The sequence below is a fragment of the Perca fluviatilis genome, chromosome 15 (assembly GCF_010015445.1).
Source record: "Perca fluviatilis chromosome 15, GENO_Pfluv_1.0, whole genome shotgun sequence".
Classification (NCBI taxonomy): Eukaryota; Metazoa; Chordata; class Actinopteri; order Perciformes; family Percidae; genus Perca; species Perca fluviatilis.
In genome coordinates this window covers 24,452,796-24,478,047 of record NC_053126.1, presented here as the reverse complement: position 1 = coordinate 24,478,047, position 25,252 = coordinate 24,452,796, and the positions used below count along the sequence as shown (strand labels likewise).

The following is a 25,252-nucleotide window of genomic DNA, read 5'->3' as shown; positions in this document are numbered from 1 at the left end:
GATGGTTCGGAGTAATTTCACCCTAGGTCTCCACCTTTCGAAATAAACACCTTCAGAAAAGCTTTTCACGGCTAACATTGGGAGAGTTAAGCGAGTAGCGTTATCAGCTGAATAGCTTAGCGCAGAGGCTAATGGATTCGAATGTTTTAACATTATCCCATTACCAAAATGCCGAATGATACCAAAGGTTAACTAGTATATATAGGTTATGCACTCATAAAACGATATTGTAAAGTTTGTAAGTATAACAGAAGGTTATGTAAATAACACTTGCCTGCTGGCTTCTGCTCTCTGCTGTTGTTGTTGTGTGTGAGACGAGTGCTTAGGGCCGCTACAGTATACATACAACCGAAAAGAGATGCAAAAAATATTTTTTAATTTAACTTATTTTTTAAAGTAAGTGCTGTAGTATAACTAGCAGGAGACAAGTAATAATTGAGGTAAGTTTGGAGACATTACCTTATTTAATCATTAAATTAATAAATATTTTTGTTGCATCTCTTTTCGGTGTTGTAATTTGTAGATGTCCCTAAGCACTCTTACTGCCCAGTAGTAACAGCAGCAGCAGAGAGCAGAAGTGTTATTTACATAAACTTCTGGTGTACTTACAAATTTTACAATCCATCGTTTGAGTGCATAACCTATTTGTACTACTGTAGACGTTTGGTATCATTTCGGGCATTATTAGTGGGGTAATGTTAAGAGACACTTCGGATCCATTAGCCCCTGCGCTAAGCTATTCAGCTGATAACGCTACTCTAGCTAACTCTCCCAATGTTCGACCCAGGTGAAAAAAGCTTCTGGGGGGGTGTTTGGCTCGAGGTCATGGTGCAAAGGACCCTAGGGTGAAATTACTCCGAACCATCACTTTAAATGATGATATGTATCGGTATTTTCACTTTGTATATTGGGTCGTTGAGGATTGAATGAATATGTCGATCCAGATCGATGTATCGTTACACCCCTGGTCCAGAGTGGAGAGGCTTTAGCAAAGCCTAACCTGGGATCTAAGCGCTGTTTCCATAGCATGGAAGCGAAGTTCCTTCCTCTTCATGTTTCTTTCTCATGTCTCCTTTGGTTTTGTGGCGCAGGTGGAGCAGCTGGGTGCAGAGCTGGCGGCGGAGCGCTCCACCTCCCAGAGCCGCGAGGGATCCAGGCAGCAGCTGGAGAGGCAGAACCGAGAGCTGAAGGCCAAGGTGCAGGAGATGGAGGGCCAGGGCCGCTCCAAACTCAAAGCCTCCATCGCCGCCCTCGAGGCCAAGCTGAGAGAGGCGGAGGAGCAGCTGGAGATTGAGAGCAGGTACTGGTGCATGGTGGGAAACTTGAGTTCCGAAAGTTAATTTCCTACTAGAATTTAAGCAGTACAACAAAGAGACCCAAATAAGTAAAAATCATGTTTAGAGAAGAAAGAAGACTTCTTAAAACCTATGTTTAAAAAAAAAAAAAGCTTTTTATTAATATTTGTATTTATTAATAACATTTTGGCTCTCTTAGCTGTTTTATTGTTTCTATCTTAATCATTTTCTTTATTGATTATCATTTGTCTGTTTTCATTTGCCTCATTGTGGTGCTAAAATGTTTTATTCCTGGTTCAACCACGTAAAGCACTTAATAACTTTTGTCTTGAAAAGTGCTATAATTATTACTTGGATTATTGGCCTGATTATGTAGTTTTAGTTTGGTTTAAGTTTACTAATTCAATTATTTTTCACCACTTATTCATGTTGTGGTTTGTTTACTAACCCTGATCTGGATTGGTTGCGGCTCCCTCCGTTGGGATTGACGTGCTAGTTGTGGAGCATTAACTCCACCTGTGTGGGGAGTATTGGTTGTAGAATGAAACCCACCTTGTTGCTGAGTGGGGAGTATTGGTTGTAGAATGAAACCCACCTTGTTGCTGAGTGGGGAGTATTGGTTGGAGTTGCCTGTGCACACGCTGAGGAAGGCCGCTGCCCGAAACGTCCACTGTGTGGCAATGAACTATCAAATTGGAGTGCTGTCCTAGTAGCTTTATTTATGATTATTCACGTTTAGGATCCAGCACCCAGCCTTCAAAGCTTTCTAAGTGTCTAACTGAGTTGCGCGCGTCCAGTCCTATTTTTTTAATAATTATTATAAATGATATAATGGTGATGATTTGATGTGTCGTGTAGAGAGCGTCAGGCCAACGGCAAGAATCTGCGTCAGAAAGAGAAGAAGCTGAAGGATTTGACCATCCAGATGGAGGACGAGAGGAAGCAGGCGCAGCAGTACAAAGACCAGGTAGGCCTAACTCTGGAGTAACGAAGGCATAATGGCACTGTCATTCATGATGCCTTCACAGTCCCATATGTGCTTGTGTGCAGGCGGAGAAGGGCAACGTGCGGGTGAAGCAGCTGAAGCACCAGCTGGAGGAGGCGGAGGAGGAGGCTCAGCGCATGGCAGCCGCTCGCAGGAAGCTGCAGCGGGAGCTGGACGAGGCCACCGAGGCCAACGACACGCTCAGCAGAGACATGGCTTCGCTCCGGAGCAAACTCAGGTACCCCACTCTACTCTGGGACGCATTCACACTGCTCTGGCGTTTGAAAGCTCCTATACCGGAGCCATGTGAAAACACTTCTGATCCCATTTTGGTTTGGAATCTCTGCGTGACATTACCATGGCAACTAGTGGCCATTTGTGCGGAGTTGTTTTTTAAGCAGCTTCTCAGATGTGAAGATTTGCTGAGTGCAGACCTCTGACAAGGCATGCCCTATCTCACAACATTAATGCAGTGTGAATGTTCCTAGTCCAGAACTCATTTGCATGAATGCGGCACAAACGCCACATGTCGCAATGTTAGCAAAAGAGACAAATAATTTGTGTTGGCCCCGTGATACGGACCATCTCCAAAATGTAATGGGTGTATGTATGTAAGTTTCATGAAAATCTGTCAAACCGAAAACATAACCTCCTTGGTGGAGATAGAATATCTTTGGGTCACCTGAAGATATGGGTTTTTTTTATTTTACAAACTAAACAAATAATCAATTGATGAAAAGACATAGGAAATAGAATTTAAAATAAATGTATGGAAGATGTAGCGAGGCACCAAGAAAAAGACTAGAAACACATCAAATTAACACTTACAGTTAGCTGCTGTTTTGTTTGTCCATGTACTGCTTATCAATTTAATATTGCAATTAAAAAGTCAGTCCGTTTGTCAGAACAGTATCATTGCTTAAAATGTTAGACTATTAGAAACATCTAGGTCCACCTGAAACATAATAGTTTTGCATAGATAAAATAAACAGGTAATCCTAATTACAGTGGCACTCATAAGTTTACACTCATATGCTAAAGTTGACTAAAAAGAGGAATAAAAAAATCATCTTTTGGAAATTGATCTTAATGCCTTAATTTAAAGAAATGAGGAAAAATACAACCTTTTGAGGACACCAATTTTCTTTGTGAATGAATAATGTATCGTAAATAAATAAATGTTCTTCCTTAACATATTAACTTATTAACATAAGTCAGTACACCCCTATGTTAAATTCCCATAGAGGCAGGCAGATTTTTATTATTAAAGGCCAGTTATTTCATGGATCCAGGATACTATGCATCCTGATAAAGTTCCCTTGGGCTTTGGAATTAAAATAGAAAAAAAATAAAATGGAATATTTTAAATAAAATAGCCCCACCATACCTAGAGATTGGCATGGGGTACTTTCCATAAAATCATCTCTCAATGAAAATCAAACCAGCTATTAGGCTAACTGAAATAAAACCATCCAAACCACCAAGATCAATTTCCAAAAGATGATTTTTTTTATTATTTTTATTCATCTTGTTGGTCAACTTCAGCACCGGTTCATAAACTTATGAGTGCCACTGTATTTAAAATGAGGCCTTAAACGTTTGTAGTGTCTGAAAAAAGAACTGTAAAGGCATGAGATCATTTGTGATTTCACATTTCCTCTTCCTCCTTTCATGTCCTGTTTCACACCTGTCCTCAGACACTACTGATCTGCAAACTGTCCTCAAAGCATGCTGGGAATATTCTCCTCTTTCTCTACGGGCCCTTTTAACGTTTCCTCATCGCTCTCCTAATGCCTCCAGTTTACACCTGCTGCAAGATTTCAGGGGCTTCAGCTTTCTTTCTTTTTTTTGGTTTAACCTCGCTTTGCAACATGCCACCTTCCTCTATCCTTCCTCTCCTTCTGAACCCCCCCGTTCCTCCTCTTCATCTTCCTCCTGATGTGTCGGCTGTTCCCAGGCGCGGCGGCGGCGGCGGCGGGGGAGAGGCGGTGTTCAGCAGCCCCAGTCCCCGGAGCAGTGGCGGCGGCAGCATGCGGAGCCTGGGGCTGGGAGGGAGCGTCGGCCGCCGGAGCACCATCAAAGAGAACTCGGTGGAGCTGCCGGAGGAAGAGCCTCCGTGCCAGTCTCGGTCTCCGTCTCCGGACCCCCGCGGAGACGCCTACGACCCCGACGAGTAGAGGCGGGGTGGGGGGGGGGTCACCCAAGTTGCGGGGGTAGAAACTGTTCCAGCAATATTTTCACACTTTTATTTTTAATTATTTGAAAGTTTCCTTTTAACAGTAAGGTGAAGGAGTCTCCTAGATATTTTAACAACGCGATGGATTTGTGTTGAAATTGTCAGACGTTACACAAACAAATTGGGGTAAAAAAATAACGATAAACGTGTCAAAAAGTAACACCATGTCATTCCGATCATACATTTTTATATTTGTTATTTACATTATTTTAAAACGTTATTTTAGACTTATAAAGTCTATGAAATGAATTGGCAACTATATTGAGAACTAACTAATCATTTGTGCCGAACGTCTGCTGGTTCCTGCTTTTTAAATGTGGAAGATTTAGTACTTTTAGTCGTCATATATGACAGTAAACTGAACATCTTGGACTTCTGCACTGTTGGCCAAAACAAAAGAAGCATTTTCAAGACGTCACTTTGAGCTATGGGAAATTATTACACTACTTTGTCACATTTTATGGACAAAATATTTGATGAATTAAACAAGGAAGGTCTACAGATACTGTAGTATAACAAATTAAAACAAGAATAGATGTGAATGAAAATCTGTGTTCAAATAATCTACAATCATTTAAAAAAAAAAGTCTTTATTTATAGCACTCCAAAATACAATGTTTATTCTTTACTCTATGAAATGTTTCAGCCGTTTCTGAGTAAATTACATTTTTCCATGTGAAATTGCTCCAAATACTACCCTACCCATAAGCCTCAGCAGCTGGTGCTATGCAGAAGACTACAGCCAGAGTGTTACCATAATGCAGGACACTTTGTAGTTGCAGTCAGAAAGCAAAGGTTGCAGTAAAGATCCAAAATCTAAAAGTATTGATGATTCTAATTTTGACATTTATCCAAAATGAAAGCTCAATGCACTCTGGGATTTGAAGTTGCCTTATCTCCTGAAGCTGTTGTGGACACTTAATAAGTGTCTCGTTTCAGTTCCGTGTGTTGAAAAGCTCCAAACGGTCACAGGACATTATCACTGTTTTTTTTTTTTTATTTATTTTAATTATCAGTGGCTAGTTTTAGTGTCTATTGTATTTAATTGTTGGCAGGAAGTATTGGCAGCTTACATCCAGTTAAACCTGTCGCTCCATCGTTTCCTCTCTGGTCTTTCTGGCTTTATTATGTCATGTACTGCTCGCTTTTGTTTTTATCTCCCCTTCTCAAAATGTATATTGATTAGAAAAAAGAAAAAAAAACACAGTTCAGGAAGCCCACTTAAAAAAACCTAACAATTAACCCTAAAATAAAATGTTAAGAACACATGCAGGTCCCCATTTTATTTTTCATTTTGAATCTTTCACAACTAAGTTCGCTCTACAGCCTAAGAGCTTTTATTACTTTATTAACATGAAGTAATCCTACTAGCATCAGCTAGATGCTAAATTGTTTAACTTTAATTTGGGGAAATAAATCTCAGTATTTAAGAAAAGTGCAATGAGCACAAAGGTAACACAGAGGTATGAATTAAATCCTCAAAGTTTACCAAACAAACGCAGCCTCCAGAATCTGATTCCCAGTTTAATTTGACAAGAGTTTGAGGGTTTGCGATGTGAAGTCAAGGAAAACAAGTAACCATTATTTTAAATGTCTGTGGATTAATATAACATAATTTGTGAATTTAATATATTTATATATATATAATATAATGTGTATGAAGTCCGTTTCCCTAGTTTCAACTGCCCCCTTCAAAAACAAATCCGCTGTTGAGAATGTATTTTCAGAATCCTCAAAGATGCTTCTAACCATGTGTTGCACAATAATAAAAAAATAAAATTAACGTGATTCTCAAGTTGCGACTTTTTTCTATCCAGGTCGCCAGAAGTTATATCTCTTTTTTTTGTAAAGCACAAGCAAAATATTTATTGTATGAAAATTTTAAAATATCAAAAAAAAGAAGATACAATATATTGTGATTCAGTTTTTATTTGTTTTTTATTTGGATTTAAAAATTAAGCAAGAATGGAGACACTACTTCAGAAAATGGTTAAAAATCTTTTTTAAATCATGCAGCACACTAAAGATGTTTGAAGTGCACCACTACTCCCATGTTTGAAATAGGACTGAAATCAGTTTTCTTCTTGATCCTGACAAAAAAAAATCAGGATGTTTTCAGATTAAAAAAAAGTAACTTTGAAAAATGATCCTGGCAAAACCTTGTTTTTTCACCTGTTCTAAGCCTGACCTATTATACACCAGACATCCTTTCAGTACGAGTCACCTTGCCTCTCAGGGCTTCCATATTTAAGGATTGAATAAATGCCTTCAAGACAGCAGGACGTTTTGTTAAATGACATGTTTCAGAAAACCTGACGGGTTTATTTTTCGGGAAATGAGATGCTTCGCTCAGAAAATGTTTTTAGAATATTTGAGAGAATCAGTTTATTTGGAAACAATGTCAAACTAAATTTGTAACCCAACTGTTGTATATTCATTCTTGAGATTAGGCCGGTGTGATTTTTAAACCCCACAGATACACAACTTTATTAAAAGTGACCTGTACAATGGCTGCTGTGATGCAGGACTTTCTGAAGTGCTATTAAACTGCTCCCTAATCCTCCCGGATGTGTCGTCTCACTTCTGCTGCTTTCTAGAAGAAATAAAACAAGACTTTTTTCTTTTTTACATTTCAAGTTTTATTGCTTTTTCAGAAACATAAGCAGCACTGAAGGTGAACAAAGAGCATATCAGGTCTTTGTATGTGAGCGTACTCTTAAGTCACATAAGGCAACAAAAAAAAATAAAAACACACACCAAACCTCAAATTATTTTCCACTTTGACCTTAACAGAAAGGTCCAGTCTGCCCTGAGCAGCTAATTCAAGTCAATCCTCCTTACAGACTCAAGCAACTGAACCACAGCCTACAGCCTATGTTAGTGACCCTACAGTAGAGGTACAGTATATATAACACTACACGTCAAACCTATTACATACTTTCTTTTTAACATAAAACACAAGTAGCCTTCACTGAAGTATTCCCGTCTCCTCAACAGGAGACGTTTCCTATTTCACTCCTGGAGAGACAGAAGTAAAGCTCTGCAGAGGGGTTCAGTCTCCTCTACTCGCCAATGTTCATTTCATCGCAGAATATCAAAGTATTGGACACAACAAACAACATAGTGATGATTCTCTATTCTTGGAGCCTTAGTAAGAGTGGCGCTAGAAGTGTCAACTTTGTCCTGCGAGTGGTGCTAAAGGAAAGGTTAAAGTCCGTACATTTTAATGGCATCTACACTACGGGCCAAAAGTTTGGACACACCTTCTCATTCAAATGCGTTTCCTTTTATTTTCATGACTATTTACATTGTAGATTCTCACTGAAGGCATCAAAACTATGAATGAACACATATCGAATTATGTACTTAACAAAAAAGTGTGAAATAACTGAAAACATGTCTTATATTTTAGATTCTTCAAAGTAGCCACCCTTTGCTTTTTTATTAATAAGGGAAACAATTCCACTAATTAACCCTGACAAAGCACACCTGTGAAGTGAAAACCATTTCAGGTGACTACCTCATGAAGCTCATTGAGAGAACAAGGGTTTGCAGAGTTATCAAAAAAAGCAAAGGGTGGCTACTTTGAAGAATCTAAAATATAAGACATGTTTTCAGTTATTTCACACTTTTTTGTTAAGTACATAATTCCATATGTGTTCATTCATAGTTCTGATGCCTTCAGTGAGAATCTACAATGTAAATAGTCATGAAAATAAAGAAACACATTGAATGAGAAGGTGTGTCCAAACTTTTGGCCTGTACTGTACCTGTAAGATTTTGATATTTTCCAGTAGCTTTGGGCCTAATGAAGGTGCCAGTGGGACGCTCAGGTGGGGTAAGGGATCATCCTCTGGGGATCATGAATATCCACAGGTAATTTCACCAGAAAGTAACCAACAAGGATACAAAGTGTTTAAAAGGTTAAAGGAGAATTCCGGTCGATTTCAACACGTAGCTCTGTTTGTAAATTTGGAGTGCTGTCAGTAGCGAGAAAAACAAACTATCGGTGCTGCCTACACAGTGTTATCCTCCTGCTACAGTTAGCACCCAGGATGCTGAAACAGGGCAAGTTTTAAACGTGCTTCTAGCCTCTAAACATGTTCGAGATGTCATTACAAGTGCCTACCCATGTGAAGTGATTCCTTCCGAGTGAACACAGTGAATCTGCCTGCAGTAGATGTGAAAGAAATGTATAAATGTTGTTCTAATTCAGCTCTGTTTAGTTCCAGTGTTGAGACGGCAAGACGAGTGCTTAGGGACAGTCTACAACACCGAAAAGATACAAAAATATTTATTAATTTAATGATTAAATAAGGTAGTAGCTCCAAACTTACCTCAATTATAACTTGTCTTCTTCTAGGTGTACTACAGCACTTGCTTTTAACAAAATAAACATATGCCTATTTTTGAAAATATTTTTTTATCTTTTCGGTGTTGTAGTTTATAGACTGTCCCTAAGCACTCCTCTTGCCGTCTCAACACCAGAACTAAACAGAGCCGAGTTAGCACAACATTTATGCATTTCTTTCACATCTACTGCAGTCAGATTCACTGTGTTCACTCGGAAGGAATCACTTCACATGGGTAGGCACTTGTAATGACATTTCGAACATGTTAAGAGGCTAGAAGCACGTTTAAAACTTGCCCGATTTCAGCATCTCCAACGCTAGCAGGAGGGTGTAGGCAACACCGATAGTTTTAGTTTTTCTTGCTACTGACAGCACTCCAAATTTACAAACAACAGAGCTACGTGTTGAAATCGACCGGAATTCTCCTTTAAGTGACAAACGGGACAACTAGGGATGTCCAGGGGTCAAATAAACCCCAACAAATGTCAATCATTTATTTACTGTACTCTTGTTTTTGTCTTATTCAGCCCCGTTACATTTTCACTCATTAGATTATTAATTCAAGGTTATCAATTTAACAATTCTGAACTACGGTCTCAAATATTCGGATCACAAAGTTTACTAGACTAAAGAGGTTATTTCCACGTGCCAGATACACATTTAATCAATATGCTGCTATGTATAACATTATTTACGATGTTTATTTCTGGATGAATTAAGTTCTATATTATCCCATTTTTTAGGTTGTAGCTTTGAGTGTGTGCAGGGCAGCTATGTCATTTAGGTAAGTATCAGATACTCTAACACTAATCTCAGTCATATGGGGGGGGCAAACTAAATTTCCTTATTCAGAGTAAAAATTCAGAAAGCCGAATAAGCATTAAATAAGACTAAAAAGCTACATGCAACTGCAGAGATAGTGACATTGATACATATTTTCATAACTATGAGCGGCAACTCTAACATTTGTTTCATTATTTATACACAACATGTTAATTAAGGCAGCTTTAAGATGCAGAACCACTGATGGCCACAATATGTTGGCAAGATTTTGTAAGATCTTCATTCAAAAATGTATATTTTATTTTCCCCACAAAAAATGATGCTTTTAATAAGTTATTTGACTTCATAATGATAAAAAAGCACAGTTCATTAAAAGCTTAAGGCTTGCAGAGCAGTGCTTTTGATACTACCTTGATGAACAGGAGTCTTAGCACAGCTATCAAGTTAATGTTTGCAGTCTGCAGTCTGTATTCTGTAATCTAAAATATACAGTATATCAAATATGTGTGTTTCAATCAACTATTTCCATTCCATTAGTAGTTCTTGTAGTTTGTGCCAACACTTATTTATATACAACAAATACAGCTTTGGAGGCATACTGTATAAAAGCAGATCAGCAAATGTGGTTTTTATGAGGACAAAAGGAAATGACTGACTGGGTTGCAGTTTAAAAGTTAGTTTAAAGACATTCTCAAAAACTGCCTCCCTGTCTTCTGGTGTAGAGAAAAGTGCCCGTTCAGTGTTCCAGGTGTGTTCAAACTAAACAAAGCTAATTTTCACTTTGGTTTCATTGTGCAGGTTTGACCACCGAAAACGTTTTAGCAGATGAACGTGGAATTTACTGACATCATCCCCCAGATATTATGTCAACGCTCTGTCAAAACTTACATTAATAATGCATCTGTTAGAGTCTTTTCTTTATAGACTCCATATGCAATCGCGCTGCCTCTAAAATTCGCTTTGTGTTCAGTCTTTACACACCCAAAAAAAAAAGAAGCAAAACAAAGGTGGTGACATGCAGCACAAGTCCAGTTAGTTAGTTTGAGCTAAGTGCGAGTGCCGAAAAGAAGTCCTGCTAATAAACAAACAGACTTGAGCTGGTAACAGACATCCGAACGTGTCCATAGCAAACACACCCGTCCGTTTGCATCACTGCAGCCCCCAGTGAGAGCGGTCGGCGTTCGGTGCGATGTGCAACACACAGTACCGTTAAAGAGCGGCCGGGTGGACGGGAGGGCAGCAGCAGCTCACAGGAGGATTGAGGATGGAGGGGGTGGAGGAGGTTTTCACTCTACAGCAGCAGCTTGGGTCCCGCTCCGAACTCTAACCTCTTCACCAGCCTTTAGAAAGACAACAGACCCGGAGACAAAACGCTTACAACCTTCAAACCAACGACAAACATTGACCAAACATTGATGTGACAATATGTGGGTGGTGGAGGGTAATTAAATACGTTTAAAAGTACTGTACTTAAGTACAATTATGAGGTACTTTATTTGTGTGTTACTATTTATGCTACTTTATACTTCTACTCCAGTAAATTTTAGAGAGAAATAATTTACATTTATGCAACAGTTACTTTTCAGATTACGAGTTAACGCAGATAACGGAGGACTTTTTAAAGTGATACATTGTCGAGGAATAACTACCCAACAGTATATGAACTAATTAGCAAGCTACAACATTAAATGAATACATCAGGAACAATAATCTGAAAATATGATAACATACTGTAATATAACACTGCCAGGGGCCATTCTGCTGCCTTTGGAGTACTTTTACTTTTGATAAGTTAAGTACATTTTGGTGCTAATAATTTTTATCTTTACTTGAGTAGACTTCTGAATGTCACCTGTGCTCTCAAAAGACACTGACTGTCCTGCACATAAAAAAGAGAAACCAAGCAAATAAAAAAAAAAAAAAATAAGTAAAACATTTTAAAGCTTCTTAAAGTGAAATGAGTCATTTTTTTTATCAAAGCTGGACTATGTTTGCTATGTTTTGTATTTCTGTGACATGAGCTCTACAGCGGTTGCCCTGCATCTCACCCCTTGTTGTAGAGGCCGTTGGTAGCATGGGTCTCTGAGGAGTTGTTGTGGCCCGACGTCGGCCCCTGTCCCCCCGCCTGGCCTCTGCGGCTCGCTGTCTGCCCGTTGACGTATTCCCGACACGACGCCAGCTTGGACTCCAGGTTCTACAGGCAGCGCAGGAATCACGTTTGTAAGTTCTTCCATGAACATTTAACTTCATACACTGCCATCGCTGTGAGATCCTAATGTTTAGAATCAAGGTGTTATGGTGAGTAGTGAGAGAAATCTAATCTGCACCCAGATAGGAATGAAAGAAAAACTTGAGACCGTAATGCTCATTATAAAGAACAACTAAACAGTTAAATGGATAAAAGTTCAGATGGAGATCTTTAACAGTTGTAGTGATGTAAATGTAATAACACGCCAGATGTAAATGTCACAATAAAAAGGTCTTTAACAACCTTTATTATGTTGTGTTAAGTGTTAAGAGATGCAGGTGGCAGAAAGTCTTTAAGTTGTCAGTTTAAACACTTTGTGATTGTGCATTAGGTTGGTTCTAAAAAACCAATAAACTTACCAGCTACAGAGAAGAAATCGGGTGCATTTGAACATTAAAACCAGAAGCACCCTGCAGCGTTCACATGATGAGAAGTCAGCAGCTGATTCAAAAGTACTGGGTCAAACATCACACAGTGTGCTTCTTACCCCGACTTTTCTCAGCAGCTCTCCGACGATGTTCAGAGCCGAGATTCTCGCCGACGTGGTGAGGGGAGTCCCTGACAGGCTTTCACCTGCAGAAACAAACCATCTGATGAATGCAGAGAAATCAAAGTTTCCCGTCATATAGCACAGGGAAACGTCACGTAGTCGCTCCAACAACAACAACAACAACACATGAACGGACCTCTGCTGACGGAGGGCAGCGGGGTGGTGAAGGACTCTGCAGGTCTGGGTGGAGGGGTGGCAGAGGGGACGGGCTGGTTAGAGGACGAAGACGTGGTTCTGTCCTCGGTTCGTTTGTCCGGTGGGGTGAGGGGCGGGGTGGGAAGACCAGCTGAGGCGGAGGAGGAAGGGTCTTTGATTGCACTGCTGAGGGTGGGCTTCCTGTCCTGTACCTGCTGTTTCTGCTGCACCGCAAGCTCCTGTCTCAGGTCTGACACACACACACACACACACACACACACACACACACACACACACACACACACACACACACACACACACACACACACACACACACACACACACACACACACACACACACACACACACACACACACGTTACAGAAGTGAAACTTTAAAACTATTCACTGTATCCCTTGGCACCTTGTTTCATCTTCTATACATACATATGCTACAATATTAGTATTTAGTATGCCTGTTTTCCCTAGAAGAAGATAAAAAACAACATGAAAGCTCCAAAACGTTGAAATCAACATGTTGAAACATTTCACGGTTTGAAATCTGAAGAGATTTGTGTTTGGATAAACGGACTCACTTTTGTAATCATGACCCACAGCCATTTCAAACCTGAGCCTCCGCGCCAGCACTAGTTTGAAAAACTACTTTTAACTCTCTCCTACCTCTGGCCTCGTCCTTCAGCCTCTGGACGGACTCCAAGAGATTCTCCTTCTCGTCCAGCTCGCTCTCCAGGAAGGCGTTCCTCTCTATAACATGGTTCATCCTCTGCTCAAAGTCCTCCAGCGACATGATGGTCGCCCTGAAACACACAGAGAGCAGCGCAGTGTCAGGTAACCCGATGAAGGCAGCCAAAGGCTTTGATTGGTAGAATACTTTTCCGCATGCTACAAGTTTACTTGTACTGTCAAACTTGCACTGTGAACAGGCAGCTGGAGGACCAGCAGATAGCAGACCTGCCCTTTAAAACAAATATTTATTAAAAAATAAATTTAAAAAAATACTTATTTTCAAGGTGAAGGGAAAAACATACACTGTTTGTTAAAAAGTCTGTTTCAGTTATCTTTTCTTTTACCTCTTTTTAGGTTTGTAAACATGGCTAAAATTGGTTTAATCAGATTGTGAAAACCACACAGAATTTCTTTAGTACAGTTGTACTATCATAGTGCGAGTGTGCTCCGACCTCTTGGTCCGCTCCAGGTCGTCGTTGGCCTGCTCCAGCTCTCTGATGTATTTGTGAAGCTGGTCTCTAACGGCCGTGGTCTCAGCCAGGTCTCCCTCCAGGCTGGAGATCTGCCGGTAGGCCTCCGAGTGCTGCGTCTCATACTTCTCCTGGCAGGAGGCCCACCACAGAGTCAGGAAGGGACCGAAAAAGAAGAGAATAATACTGATTATGAAGGCTTTAAACCATAACGCATAATGCAGACATGGATTACTACTTCAGTGGCTCAATACCAAAAGCAGACCACGTGTGCAACTGCTGTCACCTTGCTGCTGCCTTCCTAGACATTTACATACACGTTTTTGTCTAAAATGGTATATATATGTATATATGAGAACTGAGCTCCCAGGAGGCAATGTGAGGCTCAGAGCTGGATGAAGAGAGAAGGTAACACACAACATGAAACTGTGTCAAGCTTCAGCATGCTTTTGCTAAATTCCATAAGGTCCCTGCATACTGGTCATACCTGCTGTCTAAGATAAAGCCCTGCACTGTTCTGAAAGTGGGTGGAAACCTTTTCAACTTCACAACACAGTTTCATATGTCTTATTTGCGTAGGCTGTACATGCATCTAAACTGACTACAAAAACAAATATCTTAAATGTGTCAATGTATTCAACTTTCAAAACACATTTTGCTGCAGAATCACTGAGGTGCTGTTTGTCACTTTCTCTTCACAGGTCTTCAAACCGCTATGGAAACCCAGACAACAGACTGAAGAAACTTTGGAGTTCCTAGAAAAGTAGTCCTGGGACAAAAATGACCAGAACTTTTTGGTGGAATCGCAAAATGCCTGTGCACATCCCTCTGGGGTGGGGGGTGATCTCAACAGAAGGATAAACTTATACATGTTTAAAAGGAAGATAAGGGGGCTGGTGAACTGGGACATGACTGTGATAGGTTTTAAGGGAAGTACTGCCATCCCCTCCAGACACAAGCCAAGCAAGAGTCATCAGCTGCCTTTTTCTGCTCTGAATCAATCCTCTGTGAACGTGTGTGTGTGTGTGTGTGTGTGTGTGTGTGTGTGTGTGTGTGTGTGTGTGTGTGTGTGTGTGTGTGTGTGTGTGTGTGTGTGTGTGTGTGTGTGTGTGTGTGTTCAGACAGTGAAGCCTATTGAGGACAGGCAAATGCAGCCATGAAACTTCACCTACTATCAGCTGATGGTATGGAAAGTAAGAATGTCATTCAAATAACTGGGACATCCCTGAAACAACAGCTTTAGGCTTCAGTGTTGGCTATAAAAAAAAAAGCATGATTAGACAATTTCTTGTGTTAAAGATGCTTCTCAAAGACTTTAGGGATAATAAGAAAGACATATTACAAGACTAGTACATCTTCGCCCACCTTCAGTGGCACTGTCTTATTTTGTTACGGGATATTGAACATGTTTGTCAGGATCTGATAACTGATAATGTTCTCTGTACCTTGTAGTTTTCCAGCTCCATGCGGAGGTGGTTGTTGGCAGAAAGAAGCTCACGGTTTCGTGTCTCGCACTGCTTGAGCTCCAGCTCCAGCTCCACCTCATAGTCCCGACTCATCTGCTGAAACTCCTGCAGTTCCTCCTGAGCTTCCTCTGCACTGCGCACACACACGCATACGCAGAACGTAAGCCATATCTATCATTCAAGCCATTACTCAATTTGGCTTATTAGTTTGGATTTTCTGGTTTTATACAGTAAAAACACAGTAATCTCACTCATGTTTGGAGCAAAACAATCAGACCAAGACATTGTCAAAGACAAATGTTTGCCAGATAGTTCTAAAACAGATCTGTTTGGACAAACAACAGCTCTGGGCATTATGGGCTGAACACAAAAGTCTAAAAATCACAGAAATGTGTTTAATAGGAAAACACCTGGACGTTCACAATTATTTGTCTTGCAGGATTGTCTACTGACTCACATTTCTATAAACCACACTGAAGAGAAGAGAAAAGCTATTCATTGTTTTTCTAGAATGTATTATGGAGCCCCACATGCACACAAGTTATTATCTTGTTCGCACAAGATGTTAACTTATTCGAGCAAAATAATAAGATATGTAACTTATTAGCAAGATAAAAAAAAAATCATCCTTGAGGAATTCTGGGGCATAAAAACATTATGGAACACTAGCCTATAGCATGCTTTCCAAAATAGTCATCAATAAGGGCAGCTAAAATGTGCAAAAATAAACTGAAGGTAAACTAACTAAGAAATGTATTCTCATATCATGATTTAGAGCACTTCGTCTTTTAAGTTGATGAACTAAGGGAGGCAGAAGTGATGGTCTGTGAGGTCTGTTAAAAGAGGAGACACACCTCTGTTGGTGCCTGGCAGCCTGTTCCTTCCAGTACTCCAGCTCTTCCTCCAGGGACCCAAACTCTGGAGGCTCAGGATCCCCCATCTCCAGCCCAGGTGGAGATCCGAGTCTCCAGTCACACACCAACGCTGGTCTGTGACTGTGGATAAATTAAAACAAGGCAATTAAACAAATTCCGCTCAGTTCCCTTTAGAAATCGGGCAATTTATCGTTACACCGGTTTATGAATTAACGGGTTATCAGGATTTTCACGTTGAGTGAACCATCAAGTAGCAATAAGTTTCAGATAAAATCTCAATTTCTATTAATTTCTATTAGCTAATCAATTAGGTCGTAACCGCCATCCATGGTGTTAACGTTAACTGTGCTAATTTAGATCTGTTAGATAACGGAAATATCAAGCCAATAGGTTTCAACCTATAGTAAGTAATGTTTTTTTTAATACTACATGTATGCCGAATTGAACAATAGAGTCTATCATACACACAGACATGTTTAATTTGAGTGAAATTCAATCAAATGTAACTAAAACTACTCCTGAAATAAATTAGATACAAAATGTATACGGACTCTGGTCCAAGCAAGCTGAACTAAAAAAGAAACGGGAACCTAGAGCACACGTCACCTAAAAGATAACGGGTAATAATGTATACCCTCATATCGTTGTAACACCTGCTTTTATGAACATCGCAGAGGATTAGCTAGCAAAAACTATTAACAACAAAGCTCAGATAATACAGCAAGAAAGTTAGAAGAATGTTCTTAGCTTGTAATAATAAATACGTTAGCTAGTTCAGCTAACGGAGTTTAGCGTTAACCATTTAAATCCCAGCTGAGACAACATAACACAGCTAGCGTTAAGTTACAACTTACGCTCAAAAGTTAGCTTCGTTCGACGCAGTGTTAACCAATGTATTCCTTTTCTAAATCCTCTTCATGTGCTGGTATAACTACCGACAAACGTTGTTCGGTTAAATTCAAATGCAAAACCGTTAAGGAAAACTATTAAATGACTTTCTCGGAGTTGGACACCACAAAGTTGCTACTGTCTTGGGAAGACGTCGAACAATACAAATTGCCATTCATATTGTCCACGCCGATTCACCAACCACAAGTTAGATGACAGTCTCGTAGCCTGTTGCTATTTGTCAATAAACTGTCAATCAAATGTTAATAGGCGGGATCAGGATCATTGTCCAATCAGAGGAGTGATGTCAGTGTCAGAGGGGTGTCTGCATAATCTTCACAGTCTAGACGTTGTGACAGATTACTAGAGGCTGGTGCTGCCTTTAAGTGGTGTCGGAAACACGATAAATATATATTATAACTTAATACAATACTGCATTTGGGGTCGTGTTTGTTAATTAATGTCTTATTGCTGAAAATGAGCCGAGTAAGCAACTTCCACTTGCTAGTATCAGCTATAATCACATAGATTGCAGGTATAATCAGATATGAATTAATGAGGTTGTTATACAGCTCTTATATTGTACTTTTATAAAGATAAGAAAAGATTTATCCCCAGAGGGGAAATTTGGTTGTTGCAGCAGCACAAGGACACACGTATATACAGATAAATGGAGAAGTAAAATAATAAATAGTAGCCTAAAAGGTGTATAAAACTAAAATATAAGCAGAAATATAAACTATCCAAAAGCAATTAAAGACAGAATTGCTAGGCAAAAGTGACATTGGTGTGATAGAAAAAACAGCAGCAGAGTCAGCAAGTCCAGTATATGTCAGCGGCATATAATATATGCGTATATATAATAATGTGTATAAGTCATGACCCTTAGTGTTTGTCTCTATAATATAGAAATAAAACAGTATTAGATAAATAATTTATTAACAGCATCACAAAACATAAATAACTAAAATATTTTTGATTTTGTCAGATTCGGAGTGAAGCAGGGTCCAATTTCAGCGGTGGGATTACCCTTTTCTTTACATGCGCTTTTAAAAAATGATAATGAATTTGAATCTACACACCATAGCTACACATGTCATGTCTTTAATTTTCCTTACAATCATTTGTGTCCTTTTTTCAACATTTGATCTTATGTAGTAAGGAATGCATTGAATGCAGCATGGTATTTCTGATATATGTGGAAGTCCACTTCTGCCTGAAAAATGGATGAAAAGTAATCATTGAAGAAATAAAAACAATGGTAAATCAATAATGCTTAGTCAAAATTGTGAGATAAAAACCGACTTAATATTACTTAATACTAAGTGAGGTAGTAAGTCATAATATTGAAATAAATGTCAATGGAAATTCCAATTAGGGCTACTAATAAATAGTTATAGGATAATAGGTCTAAATAATGAGATAGTGAGTATGTTAATATGTGTAATTTTGATTTAGTATCTTATTATTATTATTATTATTATTTGTGATCTTATTTATGTTGTATTTTCTTCTTAACATTTAATCTATTTTGTTATTTATTTATGGGCTTTCGTAGACATTCATTTCCTTTTTTGTAAATAATGAAAACTCATATTATTTCATCCGGTGTTGTGTTCTGTGACAGCTTGGGAAACCTAATTCTCTAAATAACAATGTAGGCTACAATTTGTTAGTATTGCATCACAGAGATACCAGTAAAGTGAGCTAACTGTGCCATTGCTGCTATTTATAATAGAAAAAAGAATCTAAACAGAAATATTATCCTGTTTTTGTTTCTCATCATTGTGGTGGTCTTCTGTTTACTTTCTTTTATGATAGTGACGCCCTTTCTTGTAGGAAATTATTCACAAACATGCACAAAATTAGGTTAATTGAATTGCCATTGTCTCTACATCTAGTGATGTAAAAAAAGAAATAATTATATATTTACAGTTGCAATAAAATAACTTCCTACAGTGGAAAGATGCACTAGAACACAACAGAACAAAAGCTCCAACAAAACATCAGTTTTATTCAGATCAAGTGATTAACAGATGACAGTAAACAGCCATAATAGACATAACAATAATTTATTCCAAATAACATTAAAACATCTGCAGTCGTTTAATTTTGCTTTAATTGTTATTTTGAATTATTTTGAACTCTCAGTTATTATTAAGTGTGTATTTTAAATCATATGCTTCCCATCATGATTTATAGTGTGGTGGTTATGTTTCTGAGGATTAGTGAAGGAGAGCTTGTTAAACTGAGCTCGGCACCTGTCAGCGTCCTTGATTCTGATTGGGGAATTCCACTTCCTGTTTGGTGGGGTCAGAGGTGACACTGAGTCAACTGTGTCCATTTCAGAGGGATTAACCAGGACTATCGGATCCTGGTTAATCCACATGCACCATCACTAGAGCATTAAGCTGTTATACCACACACACACACACACACACACACACACACACACAAACTCCAACCCACGCTGTCCTTGCTTCATATCTGTGCTGCATATATTCAGAAAGTCTTGACAGAGCTTGATTTAGGCTGTGGTTAGCCTAGCTAGAAACAGGGAGAATAAACCAGCCTGGCTCTGTCCAAAGTGAAAAATACAACTCCTCTAAATTTCACCAATTATCATCATGTATCTTGTTTGAACATTTTAATTGTGGTCATCCCCTAAATCATCATCAACATTGTCATCGTCAAAATGTAATTTTTCCAATACTTTGGTTCGTGACCAAATGCTGCAGCACTAATGGCATTCCCATCAGCCTCAGCTGTCCTCTGTGTTTACTGTTAATTCGCAGATGTTAGCACGCTAATGGCTAATAGCATTTAGTCTCACAGCACTGCTAGCATGGCTGTAGACTCTTAACCTGCTGAACTTTCAATTTCCTGAGTTCACCTGTTTCTTAATTTGCTCCAGGAGCTGCTTCCCAGTGCTACAGGCACATTGTTTTTGGCTTTACTCTGACACAATGTCCCAATCAAATCTCGTTATGACATCATCCCATCCACTCAACAGAAGAGATCTGTAAAGAAAGACTTTGACTCTTTATGACTTCTTTATTCATATTCCATGTCAAATTGACATAAAGGAAGTGTCCTATTTCTAAAAATAAAATCAATTAGTATTGCAAATAAATAGTTGAGGTTCTCACAGTTTGCTCTAAACCAGTCATTCTACACAAAGTTCGGAACAATATTGAACATTCTTCGAGGTTTTATTTTTGTTTGGTACAGAGCGTCTATGTCGTTTTTCACTTAAAGCTCATTTACAGAACTGCTGTGTCCAAACCTTTAAACTTGACATGTCAATTTTATCCAACTCTGTATAATATTACACGGTTTTTCACTTCTAGTATAATAATGAATGTACTATTTATTCAGCAGTGAAATCTTCAATTCTCTTTACTGTCGTTTGGATAAATAATGATAAAAGTTACACATATTTCCGCTTTGCTAAAAGATCAAAAACGAAAGTGAGTTAGTGTCTGGGTTGGGTAAGTGACGTGTTACATGATAAGGTATCTGGGCTGATGGCAACCTATGTGGTGTTTCAAGTAAGAGGACAGGATTGGCTTCACAGGTCAAACTAGGAGGCAACACAACACTAGTGGGATGCACTGATACATGTCTTTTAAAAAAGAACACATAATGAGCCATTTTGACCGTAAGTGATGTCGACAAATCCCACGAAGAGACCCATTAACATGTTTTATCAGTGTGTCAGAGCCTAATATATCTTCTTCCTCTGTGCCATAGAGCTCCACTGTTAAAAACACATCAACGAGCCACACTGTTGCCCTGGATCTGCCCTATGCATCAGTGCATCCCAGAATAAATGCTGAAACTCCATTTAAAATTGTACACACACACACACACAGAAATATACAGTATATACATATTGCATTGTATTGAGTATTAGTAATGACTACCACCAGTCAGCCAAACACTGCAAGCATATCACCGAGTGAGAAGGCACAACTATTGTGAAGCAGACATATCGGGCCTTTATTAAATGTGATCTCAGGAGCTTTACTGCTCTGTGGGCTCGCATCGAACCAACAAGAAGTCCATGGGTCCAATCTCATTTCAACTGAAACCTTTGTGTTTTGGAGGCAAGATCATTTGCATCATCACTGCAACTGTAAACAATATGTGCCAGGCTTTCGGACCTTACATCCTGTGATCATTCCATCTGGTACTTTGGTCTGCAGCTAAATGTCTCCAAACTTGCTGTGAAAATTCATGACCCCCTTGGGAAGGAATCTTAATCATTTTAATGACACCCTGCCCTTTATGATAAATATGCAAATCTATGTCGCTATAAAATTGCATTGATACCTTCCTGAACCAATTTGATGTAATGTCCCTGTGATCTAATTAGGTGCGTTTACACGTTTAGGTAAACCAATCAGATTCAGCCACTATCTCTTTCAGCCAATTGTATTTATGCTGTCAATTTTTAAACATGCTTATATCTCTCTGTTGCGATCGACTGTCATTCAGTGCATATAATGTCACCACCCTCCTCCAACCCTTTTACCTCCAGTTCATCATGCAATTTCACATCATTTAGAGCATTATTATTACCTATCTGTGTCTAAAACATTGGAAAAGATATAGCAGATAATAAATAAATAAATAAATAACAAAATTGGGGCACCAACTACAATCATTAGATCTGAGAAAGGTCATTTCGTTAGTTTTTATGCTCACATTGATTAGGCATTTCTTCGGCTTGGTGCTGCACCTAAGCCTTATAATGGAAGGGAAACCCTGTTGGTAATATTCCGTCAGCCTTCAAAGTCCATATCAGTCAACTGTTGTGTGCGTATATGTGACAGATACATGGTTTTCTTTTTCTAACCATTATCCTGCTCCTCAGCTCCTCAGCTAAGCAAAAGTGGACACCGATCTGTCCTGCAACCAAAGCTCAACGGCCTGAAAGACAGAAGCCTCCTCCTCCTCCTCCTCCTCCTCCTCCTTCTCTTCCTCCCTTTAGTTTTCCCTCTGGGTCTTTTCCTTTTTTCGGGTCAGCCGGGCCTCGCGTATCTCCTCCAGGGTCTTACGGGGGTCCATGACAAAGGCCAGAGCCACGCCGGCAGTGCCATCACCGCTCTGCCGGGAGAAGCACAGGAAGGTGGCCCAGAGGAAGGCGCAGCAGCCCATGAAGGCCGTTCGCATGTGCAGCGGCATCAGGATGAAGTTCAGAAACTGGGAAAGGGGCAGAAAACATGCGATATTACACATACAGAGAAAACTGTACCCTTTCTTTTGGATTCTTACTTTTGTTTATCCTTACAGTAGACTAATCGGTCAGACAGAACAAAAGCTCCTCTAACTAATGTCTTTTTTTTTTTTTTAAATCAGGTATGAATGTGTAAAATACAGTAAATTGCTTTCATTTTTACCTGCATGAATGGCCAGTACATGAGTCCAGTCTGAAAGTTAAAATAGCATATGATGAGTTTTTTGAAGACACAGAGAACTTACAGCCCCTGTCCATGCAAATCGACGTTCTTATTGCCTTGAAATTATTATTATTGTAAATCACGTTTGAGTTCATACATGCAGTGAATATACTAATAGTTTAGATTGGATGCTTTGAGCTTGGGATAGTTTTCTTTGATTACCTGCCATACGATTTGGGCTTAGAGTGTATTTTGAATTCAATTATATTTTTAGGATGATTGATTGCTTGGATTGAGTAATAAAATCAATTTCCTGTCTGCATCAGTGCACTAGAGAACTGTTTATCTTCATAATTCATTTGGGCTCATATTCAGCCTTCAAGAGAAAAGAAAGTCCTGCTTTCAAATCCAAGTACAAAATTTAAATCAGCAAAATGTTTTTTGTTTTTTTTTATTACTATGCAGCATGATGTGACTTTAAAGTGTTAATTATTATATTGGAAATATGCATTGATGTTGAAGCAGCATTTAGCTGGATGAGGCCAAGGTAATACTCCAAAAATGCAACATATTTTATAAATGTATCATAGTTTGAGTAATCTTAATCTAGTAAGTAACTTGTCAAAATAACTTTATTTTCACCACCGTGGGAAAAAATTACGTATATAATATTCTTGAAACAAGATGTATCTTAATCAGTGATCTGGAACATTTTACACATCGACAGAAGAGAAGATTTTAGGACACTATCAATAAGTTGTTGATACATTGGTATCTACCAGGATCATGAAGCGTTATACCGCAATTCCAGCAGCATGACACTGTGTCTTACATTTGGCAGGATTTCAGCAGGCAGTAGCCTAGTCGCGAATGAATTGCCCACTGCGCAAAAGCAGCAATGGCACAATCTAGGTTAATCTGGTTGTGAGCTCGCAGCAGTCACTGTGTGGAGGGGAAGGTGACTTTCCTTCGCTTGATGCTGCCGAGGCCTTCCTTACCTTCCAGGTGTTAAAGAACTTCTCTCTCCAGTCTTCAAAGATGTCCTCCTTACCCTCCAAGAAGCTCACCCCTGCAGAGCAGAGGAGACATTTATGCACGAGTTTGGGGTGATGTGCGCCATTACGCACAATCTAAAAACGTGCGTAATGACTCCTCACCTTGACCCAAATGATGTTTGACAGAGACAGGTCGCCTTATAACCTTAATTTAGTGTGTGTTAACGTGTTTTAAATGAATGTAGGGTGTGATATGTAATCATTAATCCGCCTGAGTTCCGAGGTTTTGCTGCATGTTGTTACACGAGAGAAAAGATTCAGAGCACTTCATAAGCTTTGACCTGATAAGACATATTTGGGTCTGTGTTCCTGCTCTGATGGTTTGGCGACATGGAAAAAAATAATTAGTGATTTATATATTTGGAAGTTTTTGACATCAGATTATTTTCATCTGAAAAACAGAGACCAAGAGTGTGTCTGCACTTTGCCTTGCATTAACCGAACTCTTAACTGTCTTTGCATTAGATGTGGATTTTGAACCAGGCCAGCTTACCTGTATAGAAGACACTGGTGGCCAAAGGCGACGCGAAGCTTTGGTCCAGCAGGAGTTTGCGGAAAACCATCCCGGCGGACTTTCCAGGGAAACGCCTCTCCAGGGCTCGCAGCCAGAAGTAATTGAAGTTTCCATGGAAACTGATTGCCACAATGGCCACGTCGCGAGTGTGTTTCCAGTCCATGCGCTCCTTCTGAGCTATGAGCTGATGGACCAGGTCACCGCCGGCGAATAAGCACCCGTACAAAGTGACATTGGCCATCCAGGGGAATCGTTTGGCGGCTTCTTTCAGTACAACTCTCCTCATTTTGGCACCGGTGGGCAAAGCTGGGGGCCCAAAGTGATGCTGGACTGTCCTGTGGCTTCAATTTAGCAATCAAGACGCAATGATAGCGGTTAAAATAACCTGTCTAGGCCCGGATGTCAGCCGGCTGGCAGGCACGACGAAATCCATCTGAGCGCGGTAATCAGGGAGGGATTATACGTTTCCACAGCAGGAATACCACACATCGGATCTCAGATGACTAATGAGAAATGCAGACTCTCCCCCCCCACAAAAGTTTCTCAAACGATCCTATCGGCTCCTGCGTAAAAGCTGCTATGGTCCACTTTGGTCACTTGGAGAGGGCTCCTCTGAAGGATCTCGTTCTGGAGTTATGCATGCGTAAAATGCATCCGATCCTTATCTACATAAGAGATGGAGAAGCTAGTGGAAAATGCGCCAATGGAACATAAATATAAATCTAGATTATTCTGTCTGCTCTCACTTGGCGTATCGCTCCCGGTGAATCAGGTGCCTCTTCAACAAATCCTGCGGGTCAAGCGATAATCTGAGGGATTGTCCCGGGCTGCTCAGGCCTAGATCCCCGTCTAATAACTGCGTCACTGACATCGACAACAGCAGTAGCCTATAGTTTGCTGTACAGAGCTATGTCCCGAGCAGTCCACGCATTGTCAGATCTGCGATGCCCGAACCCGCAATGATCTCTCTCTCTCTCTCTCTCTCTCTCTTTCGCTCTCTCTCTCTCTCTCTCTCTCTCTCTCTCTCTCTTTCTTTCTCTCTCTCTCTTGTCGTTTCACAAATGTATGATATTTAAGGAAGCTTGTATTGTGTGGTTTTGTGGCGCCACTGTGGTGTTTTCTGTTTCTACTGATATAATCCTGTGTCATAATAAAGTGTAAGTGTCCGAAACCCCCATCAAGAGGTCACATATTCCCACCTGAGGCAGAGCGGTACAAGCGCTCCTGCCTGGCAAGGCCACGCCCCCTC

General features: G+C 39.7%; 3 protein-coding genes across 4 annotated transcripts in view; 1 reads left to right on the top strand and 2 right to left on the bottom strand.

Annotated features, from left to right (window-relative positions):
• The window catches only part of LOC120574739 (myosin-11-like), a 45,583-nt gene extending 38,499 nt beyond the window's left edge, over positions 1-7,084 (top strand). For both annotated transcript variants that reach the window (XM_039825159.1, XM_039825158.1), the window contains exons 38-41: positions 1,092-1,300; positions 2,154-2,262; positions 2,346-2,518; positions 4,238-7,084. In XM_039825159.1, coding sequence (XP_039681093.1) covers positions 1,092-1,300; positions 2,154-2,262; positions 2,346-2,518; positions 4,238-4,457 — 711 coding nt within the window. In that variant the 3' untranslated portion in view covers positions 4,458-7,084. The remainder of the gene's footprint in view (positions 1-1,091; positions 1,301-2,153; positions 2,263-2,345; positions 2,519-4,237) is intronic.
• A 2,240-nt stretch (positions 7,085-9,324) lies between these two features.
• Positions 9,325-17,213, bottom strand: LOC120575184 (nuclear distribution protein nudE homolog 1-like). Its single transcript, XM_039825841.1, has 9 exons — positions 16,996-17,213; positions 16,121-16,261; positions 15,246-15,399; positions 13,783-13,931; positions 13,265-13,401; positions 12,586-12,834; positions 12,387-12,472; positions 11,700-11,845; positions 9,325-10,991 (listed from the first exon to the last, which is right to left on the bottom strand). The coding sequence occupies exons 2-9, from the start codon at positions 16,204-16,206 to the stop codon at positions 10,943-10,945; spliced, it is 1,056 nt and encodes a 351-aa protein (XP_039681775.1). The 5' UTR covers positions 16,207-16,261; positions 16,996-17,213; the 3' UTR covers positions 9,325-10,942.
• A 2,850-nt stretch (positions 17,214-20,063) lies between these two features.
• LOC120575476 (mpv17-like protein) lies at positions 20,064-24,974 on the bottom strand. Its single transcript, XM_039826289.1, has 4 exons — positions 23,983-24,974; positions 23,433-23,503; positions 22,435-22,464; positions 20,064-22,237 (listed from the first exon to the last, which is right to left on the bottom strand). The coding sequence occupies exons 1-4, from the start codon at positions 24,287-24,289 to the stop codon at positions 22,022-22,024; spliced, it is 624 nt and encodes a 207-aa protein (XP_039682223.1). The 5' UTR covers positions 24,290-24,974; the 3' UTR covers positions 20,064-22,021.
• Between the last annotated feature and the right edge of the window lie 278 nt (positions 24,975-25,252).